The 17,801-nt window shown below is 49.9% G+C and overlaps 1 protein-coding gene across 1 annotated transcript in view; it reads left to right on the top strand.

Annotated features, from left to right (window-relative positions):
* Positions 1-9,112, top strand: part of TMPRSS13 (transmembrane serine protease 13) — a gene marked incomplete at its 5' end in the record, with an annotated part of 28,479 nt that extends 19,367 nt beyond the window's left edge. Inside the window, 7 exons of the mRNA XM_079929844.1 lie at positions 1,265-1,308; positions 2,567-2,729; positions 3,604-3,776; positions 6,528-6,626; positions 7,819-7,961; positions 8,116-8,268; positions 8,966-9,112. Coding sequence (XP_079785970.1) covers positions 1,265-1,308; positions 2,567-2,729; positions 3,604-3,776; positions 6,528-6,626; positions 7,819-7,961; positions 8,116-8,268; positions 8,966-8,983 — 793 coding nt within the window. The 3' untranslated portion in view covers positions 8,984-9,112. The remainder of the gene's footprint in view (positions 1-1,264; positions 1,309-2,566; positions 2,730-3,603; positions 3,777-6,527; positions 6,627-7,818; positions 7,962-8,115; positions 8,269-8,965) is intronic.
* Between the last annotated feature and the right edge of the window lie 8,689 nt (positions 9,113-17,801).

The raw sequence follows: 17,801 nt of genomic DNA, 5'->3' as shown, positions 1-17,801 counted from the left end.
CAAAAGAAACCATAAACAAGATGAAAAGACAACCATCAGGTGGGAGAAAATAGTTGCAAATGAAGGAACTGACAAAGGATTAATCTCCAAAATATACAAGCAGCTCATGCAGCTCAATATCAAAAAAACAAGCAACCCAATCCAAAAATGGGCAGAAGACCTAAATAGGCATTTCTCCAAAGAAGATATACAGATGGGCAACAAACACATGAAAGGATGCTCAACATCACTAATCAGTAGAGAAATGCAAGTCAAAACCACAATGAGGTAACACCTCACACTGGTCAGAATGGCCATCATCAAAAAATCTACAAACAATAAATGCTGGAGAGGGTGTGAGAAAAGGGAACCCTCTTGCACTGTTGGTGGGAATGTGAATTGGTACAACCACTATGGAGAACAGTATGGAGGTTTCTTAAAAAACTAAAAATAGAATACCATATGACTCAGCAATCCCATTACTGGGCATATACCCTGAGAAAACCATAATTCAAAAAGAGACATGTACCACAAGGTTCATTGCAGCACTATTTACAATAGCCAGGACATGGAAGCAACCTAAATGTCCATCGACAGATGAATGGATAAAGAAGATTTGGCACATATATAAATGGAATATTACTCAGCCATAAAAAGAAACAGAATTGAGTTATTTGTAGTGAGGTCGATGGACCTAGAGTCTGTCATACAGAGTGAAGTAAGTCAGAAAGAGAAAAACAAATACCATATGCTAACACATATATACGGAATCTAAAAAAAAAAAAAAAAGGTTCTGATGAACCTAGGGGCAGAACAGGAATAAAGACGTAGACATAGAGAATGGACTTGAGGACATGGGAAAGGGGAAGGGAAAGCTGGGACGAAGTGAGAGAGTAGCATTGACATATATACACTACCAAACGTAAAATAGATAGCTAGTGGGGAGCAGCTGCATCGCACGGGGAGATCAGCTCGATGCTTTGTGACCACCTAGTGGGGTGGGATAGGGAGTGTGGGAGGGAGATGCAAGAGGGAGGGAATGGGGGATATATCTATACATATAGCTGATTCACTTTGTTATAGAGCAGAAACTAACACAACATTGTAAAGCAATTATACTCCAGTAAAGATGTTACAAAAAAAAAGAAAAAGAAAAAAAGAAAAGAAACTCCATATTCTTGTGCAGAGGGGATGGGATGAGACTTAGCAGAAACCAATCACGGAAGGCTTCCTGGAGGAGACAGCTAATGTGCCCTTTTCTCATCTTTTGTGTTTCCTGCTGCAGGTCTGAATGCCCTTCCCAGCAGTATGTGACTCTCCAGTGTCCCAGTAAGAAGATGCCCTTTCTCCTGGATAGTGGCCTGTGTGGGGTGGGAGTCAGGGGGCAGAGCAGTGGGGTCCCTATGAGGGAGAGGGCCAGCCCTGGGTGTCCAAGCCAGGAAGAGGGGCTGGAGCAGCAGGCCTGTTTCAGGGCCAGGGTCCCTGTAAGGCACCTGGATGGACATTCTCAGGGTAGCATTTCCCCTTCTCCTGACTCTGCTTAGCCCAGCAACCTCACCATCCAAGTCTCCTGGATTCTGGGCAGAGGGCAGAGGACTGGGAGAGCACGTCAGGGCCAGCTTAAAGCTCTGCTATCGATAGATGTGGAGCTAGATCCAGAGCCAACATTTACGGAGCACACTGGGTGCCAAGGCACTGCGCCTATGGCTTTACAAACGTGATGACATTTAATTCTCATGAGGCGGGTGCCATTATTGTCCGCTTACTGAAAAGAGACTGAAAATTTTGCCTTACTTAAGGTCAGACCGCTGGTAGGTAAGGAGCTGGTATTGGAGCTTGGGTCTGACCCCAAAGCCCAAACTGTTAACCGGTCCATGAGTGCTGTGTTCTCATGATGGCCGGGCGGGGTGCTCCCCTGAGCAGGCGGGCACAGTGCTGCGGATGGAGCCCCTCAGACCACCGCTGGCTCTTCACTCTCCTTCTTCAAAGAAAGAACACACATGTGAACAGACTCTGTCCATGATTTCGGGGGGAGGACTCACTCCAGAACATGTTTGGAAATGTTCGCTTGGGGTGCAGGGTCCCCAACAGCACAAGATGACCCACTGAGGAAACACGTGGACGCCACCTGCCTGTGCATCATGGGAAGGGCTTTTCTCCTTTGTTTTGAAACGATCCCCCTCACAGTGCTTACCAATTCAGGGTCATGTTAGGCTTGGTCTGCTTTCACGAGGTCCTGACAGCAGCCCTGGAATTCACCGTTGTGAGCCTGGCACAGTGCCCAAAGCATGAGGTATTTAGGAAGCATTTATCGAATTAATGGAAGAATGAATGAGGGGGAGGAAAGAGGATCTTTCCTAGGACCAAACTACCCACTGGATGATCCCAGAAGGCTAACCCGCCATGTGGGAGCTCTCTGTTGGCAGGAAGCAGCTGTGCTGCATCAGATTAAGTGAGCAAAGCGGCCTCCATGAGTGGGTGGTACCCTCAGGATGCGGCTGCCTGAGATTCCCTGGGCCTGGGAGCATGGTTGCAGCTCTGAGAAAAGCTGAGTTCGTACTAGCTTATCTCTTCTACTTCTCCCCAGGCTGTGGACTGAGGGCCCTGACGGGGCGGATCGTGGGAGGGGCGCTGTCCCCAGAGAGCAAGTGGCCTTGGCAAGTCAGTCTGCAGTACGCCCACACCCACATTTGTGGGGGCACGCTGATCGACGCCCAGTGGGTTCTCACCGCCGCCCACTGCTTCTTCTTGTAAGTGCCCAAGGGGGCAATGATGCGACACCGCTGAGGGTCGGGGACGCCAGCAAGGGCTGAGGGCAGACTACTTCTCTCTGTGGAGGGGGACTTTGTTGGTAAGGCTGGCCCCTGTGGGCTGGGCAGCTCGTGTGTGGTGAGGACCATGGTTTGCCATTGGTATTTGGTCCTGGGACTGTGAGTTGGGATTACTTGTTCTGAGCCAGTACAGATTGGTGGCTCCAAGGGAGAGAGAGAGGCAGGTAGAAGGAAGGAATTGTGAGCCTGCCCTAAAGAACAGGATGAAATAAAGAGGGTTGGGGCTTGTTGCTGCCAGAAACTGCAAGTTAGAGGGGAGGAGCCCAAGACATCAGGAATGCTGTCCCAGGAATTGAGGGATGGGGATTGTGGGAAGGGCAGTGCGGTCAGCTTCTGACAGTCACCAGCCAGGCCTGTCCTTTGAGCTGGTGGACAGGAAAGGGCTCGGAGACGAGGCCTCAGGGGCACTGGCTTCCCCAGTAGTGAGGCTTCAGTGGGTCACTTTGTCCTGTCGAAAGCTCCGTTTCTGCTGAGGATACTACCACTGAGATGTGTCCCACCCGCCTTATTTGACCCTTGGTGGCGTCCAGAGGAGACAGTGGGGCCAGTGGTCCTAGAAGTCTTACTCAGCCCTTCCCGTTTTCTATCGTAAGGTACAAAGCCGCCAGTTCAGAGCGGTTGTTTGGAAGTAGGGGATTGTCCTAGATCCCCGGGCTAAGATAGAGAGCTCCCTCCAGAGGTCATTTCATCCATTCTCCTGCCTCCAGGGGCGCCCTGGCTGCAGCTCCCTGCGTGCTGCCAGGGGGCTCTGCCATGTGGTAACTGGCCCATATGCTCTCTGTGGCCCTAGCAGGACCCCGAATAAGATCCTGGAGGACTGGAAGGTGTACGTGGGCACCAACAACCTGCACCAGCTGCCCGAGGGAGCCTCCATTGCCCAGATCATTATCAACAGCAACTACTCGGACGACGAGGACGACTATGATATCGCCCTCATGCGGCTCTCCGAGCCCCTGACTCTGACCAGTGAGTGAATCCATGCCTGTCACACCCCACCCTGCTCATCCAGCAGCCCTGGGGCCCAGCCTTGACACTTAGCAGCAGCCACTGACCCATCCCAGGGTCCAGAGCTTCAGCGTGGTGGCCGTCAAAGATTGTTAGAGATCATTTAGTGGAACACCTCTGTCTTACAGTTAGGGGAACTGAGGCCCAGAGGTTGGAAACAAACTTGCCCCAGTGACACATCTGACATTGCAAACTGGTGACAGAGCCAGGGTTTGGATACTGGCCTTCATCAAGATATCAAGCACTTAACAGAGACCAGACCCTGTGGTAGGCATTTTACATCTACAATTTCATTTACTCTGCACAACCCATCCTGTGGAGCAGGTACTATTATTAACTTCATTTTACATTTGAGGAGAGGAGCTTGAGAGAGAGAGAGTTCCCCGAGGCCGTGCAGTAATGAGTGGCAGCTCCAAGACTGGGTCCAGTTGGGTCTGGCTCCTAAGCAGTGCTCTTCCCATGCTGCTCTCTGCTGGCAAATGGCCAACGCCAAAGTTGCGAACACGAGCAAAGTACCTATACATCCAAACATCTAACTGCCGTGAGAGCTGAGGGTGGAGCTGAGGAGCAAATGGGGCTACAGGAAGGAAATGCTACTGAAGTTCTCAGGAGATCGGGGTTTATCTTCACTACTTCATCCACCCATTTGTTCACGCGTCAAACACTGTGTGTCTCCCACATAGCGGCTCTGCAATTTCACTGCAAAGAGAACAAAACGGATGACGCACACAAACAGCCACTGAGAAGCTAGTGATGTGATGTCGGGGGCACCCCGGGGAGCCGTGGTGGCACAGATTCGGGCACCTAATCCGTCTTGGCAGGCTACAGAGGCTTCTGGAAGCCTTGGAGGGCTCTCTGCTTAGTCCAGCCTTTCTGGTGCTCTGGGCCTGTGCGCGGGCCTTTGCCGGCACGTGAATTACGGAGGCGGTGTTGGTCCTGAGTCACAGCGGTTAGCTCATCACAGCGGTGTGCAGAGGAGAACCCCAACCCCAACGCAGGACTGGGCTGGGTGGAGCTGGCCCCCAGCGGATCCTAGCAGAAGCCAAGCCCACCACCCGCCACGGGCGAGCCCTCTCAGCCTTTCTCCTGCCCCTCCTAGCCTCGTCTGTGGAGCCTGGGGCGGTGAGATGGGGGTGCCGTGCTGCCCCTGCCCTGCCCCTCGCGCACACATGAAAGCGGGCAGGCAGTCTGAAGGATCAGAACAGGCCTTCCCAGCCTTGAAAAACCCAGACTTCATTTGACTAACCGTCCAGATCTTACCTGCCATCACCCCAAACCCCCTGAATATTATTTGGAATTGCAAATAGAATTAATTTGTAAAACTAAATTAAAGCTATTATAGCACTACCTATGCTTTTCAGACTGCAGCAGTCCCTCTCTAGACTCTGATAGCCGCTCCTACCCCCTCCCACTCTCCTGGGAAGGAGGAATATCTCTAGGCTGAGACACTCACAGCTTAGATTTATGCAGTCCTGTGGTCAGGCCATGTGCGCTGGTTTTTGGTTTAGAGATCAGGGCAGAGTTTCTTAAACTGTCTGGTAGGCTGAGCGCTTCGAAGTCACAGTACTAGCTGAGGAAACTGTGGAGGCTCACTGATAAATTTAATTACCCCATAAAAAGAGTAGAATATATAATAGTGTTACATGTTTTTAAGACTGCATGTCTCTAAAATAGACACACACTATTTTAAGAAGTCAAGTTTTGTGTTTTTGCTTAATAATTGATGGCATCCCTTCATTTATTTTTTGTTTGTTTACTCTCTAGCAGAGAAATGTGTTCGACTCCCAATTTACAGGAGAAAAATTTTACATTCATTCTCCCTCCCTCTGTCTTTCTCCTCCCCCATCCCTCCCTCCCTCCCCCTCCCTCCCTCCCCCTCCCCCTCCCTCCCCCCTCCCTCCCCCCTCCCTCCCCCCCTTCCCCTTCCTCCCCTCCCTCCCTCCCTTCCTTCCTTCCTTCCTATGAGCACTTTCTATGTGTCAGGCACTATTTTAGGCACGGGAAGCTGCAGTGAGCATAACAATCGTGAACACTGCAAACATTCTATCAACTCTTTTCTTCTCGCAAATTGGTCGATGCTCTAGTCCACATGGGAACACTGGTCCTCAGAGGGAGCTTATGAACTGATGCACAACCGCACCTTCTATATGATTCTGAGTGTGGGAGCAAGGGAGCAGCAGTTTCGTGGCCTGTGCCTCTAGGGATGTGCTCTCCCCACTTGGAGAGGTTGTCTCACCCTGGAGAGAGAGGCTCAGGCCCTGGCCAAACAGGGGTGCCCTCCCCAGACCAGGCAGGACACACCCCTGAGATGTCCTGGCAGTAATACCTGGGATTTAGCCTGCACTGCTCCTTGCTCTGAGGGACAGGCGTGGAAGAGGCTCAGCCGGGACAGCCACTCTTGAAGAGAGAGACCCTCAGACACCCAGTACCAGCTTGGCACAGGGGAGCTTCCAAGACATATGCATTTGCTCACATGTCACCCACTGAAAAATCAGAATGTCTGGGGGACTCTGACGGCACCCTGAAGGCTGGAGGGGCAAGATAAAGTGATTGAGTTTCTTGCCTGGTCCGTTCAAGGCCCTGAAAGATTCAGAAGCACTCTGGGGGGAAGGAGGAGGTCCTGGGACATTGGTACTCCTGTCCCTCCACACACACGCCCCACCAAAACCTCCAGCCTTGTCCCTTCACTGATGTCTTGAGGTCTTGTCACAGCACATGTGCAACCTGCCTGCCTCCCCATGCACGGACAGACCTTCAGCCTCAACGAGACCTGCTGGGTCACAGGCTTCGGCAAGACCAAGGAGACAGATGGTGAGAGGCAGATGCTAGAGTGTGTGTGTGTGTGTGTGTGTACATATGTGTCTGTGTAGAGTGTGGGGGGGTGATATGTCAGGGTATAGAGATGAGGGTCTACCTAGAGGAGGGTTTGGATATATAGAGTCATGGGCCTTGGTGTGAATGTGTGTGTATATACACCTGTGTATACATCAGGGCAGTTGCCGTGACAATGCCCCAGCCAACAACACAAGGAAAATCCCCGTCTTTGAAAGACCTGGGTTCATTGCTCATTGAACCGAGGGAGAACTCACACCAGGGAGAACCGTGGGGCGTCTCAACAAGAGGGTGTCAGAAAGGACTTACAGGATTCGGGTGCTTTGAAGGGGGTTCAAAGAAGTGAAGTATTTCTCTAGATTGGTTGCCTGTAGGAAGCAGGGATAATCCTGTGAGTGGATATCTTAAAATCTCATTTAGAAAGAGTTAATAGACTGCGTCTAAAGCTGCAGTTGGTGAAGCAGCAGGAGCTGCTCCTCCTGGCTGGGACAGGGGGCTGTTCGGTCCTTTCGTGGATTGACCTACCTTGTGTTTTGTCTGTGCTGAAACGAGGCTAGGAAGCGGTTTGGTTTTCCCTCACTTCATCGTGATCACAGGTGGCCGTGTCTGGTGTCCGGTCTGTAAGGTCATGTATACTGGGCAGGAAGGCACAGCAGTCAGCTGGCCTCGCCGTGAGCATCGCAAGCTCGTGGCCGCCGCAGGTGTCGGGCCTGCTCGTGGGATGGAGCGGGGACTGGCCAGGAGCAGCCTCGTTTTGATCTTGGCCCTGTGACTGACTCGCTGGGTGACCGTGGGCAAGTCCTTCCTCAGCCCTAAATTTCTCCTTCTGTAAATGGATTCATCACACCTGCTCTCCTCAGAGCACGTGGTTACCAGAAACAAATGATCTATTTGACGTTGCTTTGGACACAGAAAGGCATTGTGCAGCATGTGAGGCAGCCTGAAAGGCCTGTGAGTTTGTCTGGGTACGTGTGTCTCTGTTACGTGTAGTGAGTTGTGTCTGGTGTGAGGGTGTATGTTCCCATACATCCTGGGTGGCCTACCATGGGAATGGTGCCCTCCACGCCCAGGAGGCTGCCAGTCTGGGGTGTGGGGTGGGCAGCTGGAAGGCCACAAAGCCGCTCGGAGTCTCACTCCCTTCCCTTCTTCTCTCTCCTCCACTGCACTGAAGAGAGGACATCCCCATTCCTCCGGGAGGTGCAGGTCAACCTCATCGACTTCAAGAGGTGTAACAACTACTTGGTCTACAACAGCAACCTCACCCCGAGGATGATGTGTGCGGGGGACCTGCGGGGAGGGAGAGATTCCTGCCAGGTGAGGCTGCTCCCACGTGAGGCTCAGGCCCTGGGACCCCAAGGGAAGGGAGGAAGGCTGAGGTTTTGGGGTCGGAGGGAGAGTCAGGTGCCCACCGTTTCCTGCCCAAGGACTGCCTCTCTCACCCTGCTGATGCGCGTGCACTCCCCTGTAGGGAGACAGCGGGGGGCCCCTGGTCTGCGAGCAGGACCGCCGCTGGTACCTGGCAGGAGTCACCAGCTGGGGCATTGGCTGCGGCCAGAGAAACAAACCCGGCGTGTACACCAAAGTGACGGAAGTCCTGCACTGGATATACAGCAAGATGGAGGTGAGAGCCCTGCGGGGTGTGTGTACCCAGCAGGCGGGGACTCCCAAAGGTGGGGTGCCTGGAAGAGGGCCTAGCCTTTCCCCAGGGTCTCGGCGAGGTCCCCTTGCCCCCTTGCCTTTGGGGGTGTTCAGAATGTGGAAATGACCAGGACAGAACAGGAGTCAAATGTTGGGCCGACCCCAGCTGCCTGTGCTTCTTCCGCCCCTTTTCCTCCTGCAAAACAGAGCTCAGAGGGTTGGAAAGTGGTGGGTCTAGGCTGGGTACTGGCCCCAGCCTCTGCCCAGTGATGGCCGCATCGTAAGCCCACATACTGACAGGAGGAGGCCTCCCCTTATTGGCAGGAGGTGGGTCTCCCGGGAAACTGGGCATCAGGAAACGGAGGTCTACCCCCCACCTCTGTGGACCCGGTCCAGCTCCTACCTTCCCTGGGCCTGCATCCTAGCTGTAGGGCAGGGATGCTGTGCCAGCCCTTCCCTTCTCTGCCCAGGCAGTAGGGCTCAGGTGGGGATGGGAAGGCTTCTCTGGAAGTCCAGTGGGGCAGGTCCTGTTCCCATCTTTTCCTCTGGGCTGCCCCTCTTCCCTGAGGGGCAGTGCCCGATGACAGCTGGGCTGAATTTTAGGCTCTGAGCCCCCACCTTCAGCCTTCTGTGTTCCAAGCACACCCTGCCCACCCTCACCCTGTTCTCCCTCTCCTCAGAGTGAGACGCGCTTCTAGAAAGCCTGAGTCCGGCTCCACCGCACGGCACTGGCTGCTGTAAAGACTCTGGCCAATGTGACCGGGCCATAGGCACCATCATCTGGGCTAAAGGCCACCAGACACCATCGTTACTGCCACCTCCACTGTCTGCTGCCTCTGTGAATACACATGTGTGTGTGCGTGGGCACATGTGTGTATCACTGCTTTCCCAAGGTCTTCAGAAACCAGGAGCGCTGTCAGCTCTTCTCAAACGCCAGGCTGAAAATCACCTGAAGAGAACTGTTTGGACACCATGGAGGTTCCCACAGGGGTGACCATAATGGATGCAGGAGGTGGAGCCCAGGGAAGGGCCTGGAAGGTCACATCAGGAATTCTTGCTTCTCTGACCCTAACTTGGAGACTAGTCCAGAATGGGCTGCCCCCCCCCGCCTCCAGTGGCCCAGCCATCACTGCTGTCAGGGGCCAGTAATATGTTTCATGGAGTACTGGGACCATCCCTAGTGGGAAGATATTCCCACTGACCTTCTGCGTGGCCTCTCCCCTCTCAGCCCTCCCGCTGGGGCCGTGTCGTGGCTGTCCCCGCGGACAACTCAGGACAGGGCTTGCTGTCCTCGTTTGGTCACAGGCTGTTGGAGGCAAATTTCATTTCATTTTATTTTTATATTCAAGAAATAGAAGTAGATGTATTTTTTAAAATTCTCCACAAATCCCAGGAGCAAAAGAATCTAAAAGAAAAAAGAGTGGATATGTGTACATGTGTAACTGAATTACCTTGCTGTACACCTGAAACTAACACAACATTGTAAATCAACGATCCTCCAATAAACATTAAAAAAAAAAATTCCAGGAGCCAAGAGAACTAACGTCAATCACCTCAGGAACTCAGAGGGACTCCCGGCAGCTGTGCCCCTCTGCAGTCCCACAGAAGGCTCCTGCCCTCAAGGGGCCCTCTGAGATACTCAGGGAAGCAAATCCTCACTTGGGCTGGCAGACAAATCCATCACAAAGAGGACCACAACTGTTGCTGCGTCCAAGGGCTGCAGGAGCGTGAAGGAACCGATACTGCTTCTCTGCTGGCCCCGGAGCCTGGGAAAATCCAGGTGGATGGGCATCCCTGGTACCCAGGGCTGTCCTGGGACTTTGGAATTTCTTCTCAGCTTTCTCCATTTCAGCTTCTCATAGACACAGTGTTGCCATGAAAACTGCCTTGGAGAGAAAGCTGGCTCTGTCCCCAGGCCCTCCAAGCAGCTTTTCTGAAGGATCCGAGTTGCCCCTCCTGCAGGGCATCAGTACGTCTAGTCCCCGCACCAGCTGAAGTCCTGGACCTTCCCCATCCTTTTCTCTGGGGCACCCGATCCTCCCGCAATCCCATTCTCCTGCCATCTTTGGGCCTGTCTGGTAGTGCTATGACTCCCATCGGCAGGGTCCGAGCAGATCAGCCCAGCCCAGCCCAGGCAGGCGGCTGCCCGGGGGAGACACTGTTCTGGAAGAGCAGTTGGAATTGGCTAGCGTTCACTGGGCGGGGTCTGAGGGGATTGGTGACATGTTATCACAGCTGGGGCTTTTTGGGGGACGGCAACATTCACATCCACAGCACCCCTAGCAGTGGTCTTCAGCAATAAATGTTGTGTGACCTGAAAAATGTGTCACTGCATGTTTTCACGGTACCCTAGGTAGAAAACTGAGATTGTCCACCCAGGTGCCCAGACATCCTCAGTTTTTGTTCTTAGTTTTGGTTCTTCAGTTTGGGGTTCTGCTCATTTAATCATACATTCATTTATTTATTCATTCACCCACCGTATGGGTGCCTGCTCTGTACCGGGAACTTGCGCCAGGCCCAGGTGGTACAAAAGCCACAATGGTCCTCAGGAAGTCACGGTCGTGACCCCGTGTGACAGAAGCTGTGATTCGGTGCGGACACCGTGCTTGGAACACAGCCAGGAGCTGCACCCAGAGAGGTCAGGGAAGGCTTCATCGATGCGGTGAGATTTGAAATGAGTCTTAATAGAGTAGGCGAGTCTTCGCCAAGCAGCTGGGGTGGGGCAAGAGCAGGCCAGTGCCTGTTCTGTTTCCCTCCTTCCTCTTTCTCTGCCTCTGCCTTTGCCAGCTCAGCAAAAGGCATATTTACAAAGAAGCCCCGGTGCTTACTCAACTGTTTCCAAGAGAATTGGATGCGCGGTCCCACTGGCCTCTTCTGAAAGCTCTAGCCCTTCTTGCTCTGCACTTACTTTTCCTCCGTTTAGTATCAATATATTGACCTCACCCATTATGATCCACGATGAATTCCCAGCATCCTCAACACACACGCATGCCTCTAGCCATGAGCACAGACTTCTCCAGACCTGCCCCCATGGGCCTGGCCTTTGGACACCCCAAGATTGTTGAATCTCCCCTGTCAACGCCAGGGGAAATCCTTCCTCCAATTATTTTCTCGCTCCGTCTGCACGACAAAGCATGGGGAGGGGGGCAGGTGCCAGGCTTCCTATATTTAGCAGTAGGGGTAACACAACTGCTGTCACAGATCCCCAAATTTCCCACAATCTCAGTGGCTTGACCCAATCCAAGTTTATTTCTCATCTACCTAACAGTCCAGTGAGGGTGTCTGGCCAATGGGAGGCTTTCTTCCACATGATTTTTCAGAGGCTCAGATTCTTTCAGCCTAGTGACTTTGTCATCTGCTTCCAGCCGGTGGACAGAGGAAAGAAAAGATGAAGAAAGCATTTCCACTTCTTAAATGCTCTGGCTCCGAAGTGACACATGTCATTTTTCACTCATATTTTATGGGTGTCAACACATCACATGGTACCACCTAGATCAAGTGGGAAAGACACTAAGAAAGTCAGTCCCTGGGCAGTTCCCATGCAAGAGTAAACACCTGTTTTGGAAGCTAACCAGCCATCTCTGCCCCCCAGAGGAAGCTGGTCGTATCCCAGAAGCCAGGCCTTGGGGCCAAGAGTTAGGGCTTAGGGCATTTCTGCTCGTTTTTACTTGGGAACCAGACCCTTTCTCTCCTCTCTTGGCTTCCTAGGGCAGAAATTGATTTGCTGGGGGTGCAGAGGTGTGTGTGTCAGGGAGAGGTAAGAGAAAAAGCAGTATCTAGATGGGAAGAGAAAAATATTCCTTAGGCCCAGGACATCTACAGAGGCTATAAAAATCATGGAGGGTGGGTGATGGGATTTCCCACATTGATCCAGAATCCAGGGAGATGGGCGTGTGTGCTGAGGGGAGGTGTTGCTGGTGACACTGTCCTATGGTCCCTGGGTCCCAGGCATCTCCAGGTTCCAGTCAAGCTCTCTGGCTTTGTCAGCTCTGTTGACAGCTGAATTTCCCTGGGGAGAGGGGGAGGGTCAAGTGAGCGCATTGGGGGTGGGACAGGTGATGACGGCTCTTTGGAGAAGGAGCCAGTTACAGCCTTGCTGCCCATCCAGCTGCCTCTGGGGTTTGGTTAGATTCCCAAGACCTATTGTTTTCCATAATTGCTTAGCGATGTCCTGATGCAATTGGGAGGACATTGAGAGATGCGCATGGAGAGAGCTCCGCGTAATGATAACGAGGAGGACGATGACAGTAATAGCTAGCCTTTGCTGAACGCTGCTACGTGCCAGGTGCTGTGCTGACCACCTGACGTGTATTATCTTCTGCGAGCATGAAGTAGGCATTGTTATTATCTCTATTTTACAGATGAGGAAACAAGGCCGAGAGAACTGGAATAAGCTGCCCCCAAACTAACAACTACTAAGTGACAGAGCTGGACTTTGAATCCAGGCTGTCTGATTTTAAAAGCTGCTCTAGAAGCAGGTGGAGGCTTCCTAGCTGCCGCCTCGTGGGGTCTGCCATCTGGCTCTGTAGATCTTTCTGTTCTCCACCAGGCCTGTGCTGTAGGAGGGGCAAGGTGGCACAACTCCCAGAGGAGGATGGGCATATCCCTCAGAGTGTCACACGACCAGAGCCTTAGACCATGCAGCTTCTAGAAGCTGGGACAAATGCATCGTGGATGGGACGAGGCCCCCTGGCACCTTCCCCACCACCCCCAAGTGGATGGTTTCTGGGAGACCCTCCCATGCCATGACCCACTATGGCCCCAGGACACCTCCATGTCTCCTCCATGTGGGTGGGTGACTCTGAGAGGTACGTGCCACTCATTTCCTACCTCCTCTGCACTGGCCCAGGCTTCCTGTTCCTTGGAAACTGCCACCCAGCCCAGGGAGAAAGCCCCATGCTGGTCTTATAATGGGCCTACCCAGGGAACACAGAGTGCTGTGCTCGGGTGATAAGCAGCTGGGATGCTCCAGGCAGGAGCCTTTATTGAATGAGTCCTTTGAGAAGGGAGGAGCATGGCTTGGTCTTTGGTCCTTCAAGCTCAGTTCTTGCCAGCGAAACCTGTGGATATAACAAGCTGTCTCCTCTGTCCAAGTCCCAGGTCCCAGAATTTCTTCACTTTTCATACAAGGAGGGAGCTGGGAGCCTTCTTTGAATAATTCCTCCTAATCACACTATGTTGTAGTGGAGAGAGTCCTGGAGCTGGAATCAAAGCAACGTGGAGGTACAAATTCCAGCTCCGCCGCTTGTTTGGCTCTGTGGCAAGCCGATCTGCTCCCTCATACGTGAGATGGGTGTATCTAGGCCACACGTTGTTGCAGGATTAAGTGGGAGGATGCGTGTAAACACACAGGGCAAAGTGACTGGCATATTAGGACCTCTCAACAAATGTTGAGCTTGCAACAAAAGGGCCAGATCCTTCACCTGCGTATCACTTCACCCAATAAGTGAGATAGGCGAGGGAAATTTGGAAACATCTCCAGGGCTTAGGAAATTTGCCATTTCTCTCCATAAACTTTCCTCTCAGTCTCATAGCAATGGCTGATCTTCCATGGAGATGACACTACCATCTGGGGTAGATGGCCGTCCCCTACGGGTGGCTTCTCTAAGTCACGGAGATGCACTGAATTGAGCTCACTCTTCTCTCTCATCACTGATGGGACCAGGATGGATTCCTGTCACTGGCCCTGCTCTGGTGGCATCTGACTGCTCAGCCAAAGGAGCTGACAGTTCAGGGCTGTGAGGGGACACACAGCCTTGTTCCCCACGGACTCCTCCATCCACGGCCATCTGGCTCCTGCCCCATCATGTCAGTGAACTGTCATGTTGCCAAATCTGATGGAACATTTTTAGTCCTCATCTCACTGGAACTGCAACATTTAACTCTTGAGTACTTCCCACTTTGTGAAATTGCCACGGCTTCTGTGGCACCAAGCTCTCCCAGTTCCCCTCCTGACCCTCTGGCTGTTCCTTCTGTCTTCCACAAGCTCTGTAAATGGTGTCCCCAGGACACCAGCCTCAGCTCTCTTCTCAGGGTAAATGTTCACCCTGGGTCATCTCATCTATCCCTGGGTTTTCCAGCTAACATCGGTAGAGCCAGTAGGAATTTGTTCCATGTCATTAAAGTGTAAGAAATGTCATCTTTGTCTTTACAAGTAGATTAAAATCTGACTTTGAACTGCTGCAGCCTGGCTGGAAAACATCTCTCATCATGTTCTGCCCCAGGAAGCTCAGCCCCAGGAGAGCCTGTCCGCTGCTCTTCAGGCGGGGTGCTCAGTCCGCAGCCATCACAGGGGGTGATTACAGGTCAAGGGAGTAGCTCACAAACTCTCTGCTCTCTGTACCCCTAGTCTCAGGAACCCCACTCTCCCTGGGTCAGGCCCAGGCTGCTCCCCTCTCTTCAACCCCCAAAGCCCTTCTGCTTGCAGACAACTCAGGCCTGTCTCTTATGAACACTGTACAAAGGCCAAGAAATTCTCTCTAGGATCAAAGCCATTCTTTCCTGATGAGATCATGGCAGAAATCAAGATAAGCATAGATTTCAATGATCGTGTACAGATTTTCATGTGAACCTCAGTTTTCACTCCTCTAGGACAAATTACTGTAGGTGAGATGATGGTTACCATATATTTAACTCTAAGAAACTGCCAGGCTGTTTTCAGAGGGGCTGTACCATTTTGCATTCCCACCCGCAATATGAGAGTTCCAGTTGCTCCGTATCTTCACCAGTTCTTGGTATTGCCAGATTTTTTATTGTAGCCCCTCTAATAGATGTGTAGTGGTGTCTCATTGTGGTTTTAACTTGCATGTCTCTAATGGCTAATGCTGTTGAGCATCTTTTTATGTGTTATTTGCCATCTATCTAGCCTCTTGAGTGAAATGTCTGTTCATATTTTTTGTCCGTTTGTTGGGTTGTTTCTTATTGTTGAGTTTTGAGAGTTCTTTATATATTCCAGATACCAGTCTTTGTTGAATATGTGATTTGTAAATATATTCTCCCCATGGGGCCCGTCTTTTCGTTCTCTTAATTGCGTCCTTACAGAGCAAAAGTTTTTAATTCGGTGAATTCCAATTTATCGATTTTTTTTTTCTTTTTGGATTATTCTAAGAACTCTTTGCCAAATCCAAGCTCTAGAAGAATTTTTATGATATTTTCTCTTAAGAATTTTATTGTTTTATGTTTTACACTTGAACCTAAGATCCATTTGGAGTTACTTTTTGGATACCACTGAGTTATAGATTGAGGTTCATTCTTTGTTTGTTTCTTTGTTTGCAAATGTATGGCCAGTTGTTCTAGCACCATTTGTTGAAAAGACTGTACTTTTCCCATCCAAATGCCTTTGCATTTTGTCAAAAATCAATTGAGCATATTTGTACAGGCATATTTCTAGACTTTTTTTTCTGTTCCATTGATCTACATGTCTATCCTTCACCAATGCCACCCTGTCTAAATTACTGTAGCTTTATAGTATGTCTTAAAGTTGGGTAGGGTGAATCCTCCAATTTTGTTCTTTTTCAACATTATTTTGGTTATTCTAGCTCTTTACATTTCCATATAGGTTTTAGAACCGGTTTTAGAACTATTGAGGTTCTTATTAAGGTTCTTATAAATATTGAGGTTTTAGAACTATTGAGTCTTCCAAACCATGAACACGATATGTCTCTCCATTTATTTAGATTTTACTTGATTTCCTTCATCTAGGTTTTGTAGTTTTTAGCATACAGATCCTGTTCCTATTTCATTATATTTGTAGCTGAGTACTTAATGTTAACAAAAATAATGTTTTTATTGAAATAATACTTTTTAAACAGAAAAGGGAGAAGAGTGACATTGTTTTACATTTTTGCAACTGTCTTTAATGTCTGGCTGAATGAAATAGCTGTATTCTCATTTTTGTTTCAGTGTTCAATCTGTTGTAGTATGTTGTTTTGGTTGAAATATACGAAGAAAATTCAATATCACACATATAGAGTTGGAAAGTGGAAACATAGTTTATTAGCCTTTTCAGGTAATTGTGGATACTTTTTTTTGATACTTACTATACTCAAACTTGACAAGTGGCAGTTTCGTAAAGGTCAGATGCAATGTGGAATCTAAAACCTGTCAATGAACTTTTTTACTCAGTTACATTAAAATCTCTTGGTCTGTGTTGCACTCCAAATGGGTCTTTTTACCCACGCCTAATATTGTAACATCATGCCTTCATCATTTGGAAAATATTGATTCTGAGTTATGAACATCTTCCACATGCTGACACACTTCATTATACAATATCAAAAATAATATGTGTTAATATTACCACTGATCTCGGGACTTCCCGGGTGGCACAGTGGTTAAGAATCTGCCTGCCAATGCAGGGGACACGGGTTCAAGCCCTGGTCGGTGAAGATCCCACATGCTGCGGAACAACAAATCCCGCTAGCCACAACTACCGAGCCCGCGTGCCACAACTACTGAAGCCCGCACGCCTAGAGCCCGTGCACTGCAACAGGAGAAGCCACTGCAATGAGAAGCCTGAGCACCTCAAGGAAGAGCAGCCCCTGCTCGCCACAACTAGAGAAAGCCCGTGTGCAGCAATGAAGACCCAACGCAGCCAAAAATAAAAAAATAAATAAAAATATTACCGCTGATCTCTTAGAAAAGTATTTAAGGATTGGAAATCAGTCAAGCTCATGGGAAGGATGCAAATTTTCCAAAATTCTAATGTTCAATTGAGAGTTTAAATTCTATCCCTAGCAACAAATATTGTCTGTTGTTTTCCTTGCTGCGACAAGCTCATTCTGTTCATTTTTGAGAAAATGATTGCCAACTATCAAGTCTGAACAGTCATTTGTATGTTAATCTTCATTCAAGGAAAAATGGTATTTCACGAAAAAAATGTGGCTAGTTCAGCTTGCAGCTCAAAAATATTGGGTTGGCCAAAAACTTCGTTTGGGTTTTTCTGTAAAAGCTGTTACAGAAAAACCCAAACAAACTTGTTGGCCAACACAATACAAGGCTTTTCCTCAAGAAAACCTTAGTACTTTGGGATGCAGCAGAAGTGGTTCGTGCATACTTCCCATTTTTTCACACTGAATGTTAAAAAGACATGTATTCAGGATTGAGATGAAATAAAATGAATACTTTTCAATAATTAATCATTTCTACCACTTCATCAAAGATGTTCTTAAGTGAAACTGGCAAGAGTGTGCTGGCAAAGAACACAGTGACTACACACACAGTTTGGTGTGTGTAGCTTGATTCACGGTAAGGAATCAGCTTGATTCACGGTAAGGAGCCTGTAGTTTTGCGCACCACTGCTTTTGTACCATTGGTAAATGTCAACACAGTGAAAAATGCGAATGACATCATAGCATTATTATGAAAATAGTTTTGACCCTGCTGATCCCGTGAAAACTGTCTCAGGCACCTTAAGGTGTCCTCAGACCACACGTTGAGGACTGCTGTATTAGACCACACAGCAAGACAAAAACAGGGAACTCCGCAGGTATTGATTTTGGATAGGCATTTTCTGGA

The sequence above is a fragment of the Stenella coeruleoalba genome (genome assembly GCF_951394435.1).
Source record: "Stenella coeruleoalba genome assembly, chromosome: 8".
In the NCBI taxonomy this organism is placed as follows: Eukaryota; Metazoa; Chordata; class Mammalia; order Artiodactyla; family Delphinidae; genus Stenella; species Stenella coeruleoalba.
This window is presented reverse-complemented; position numbering and strand designations above follow the sequence as displayed.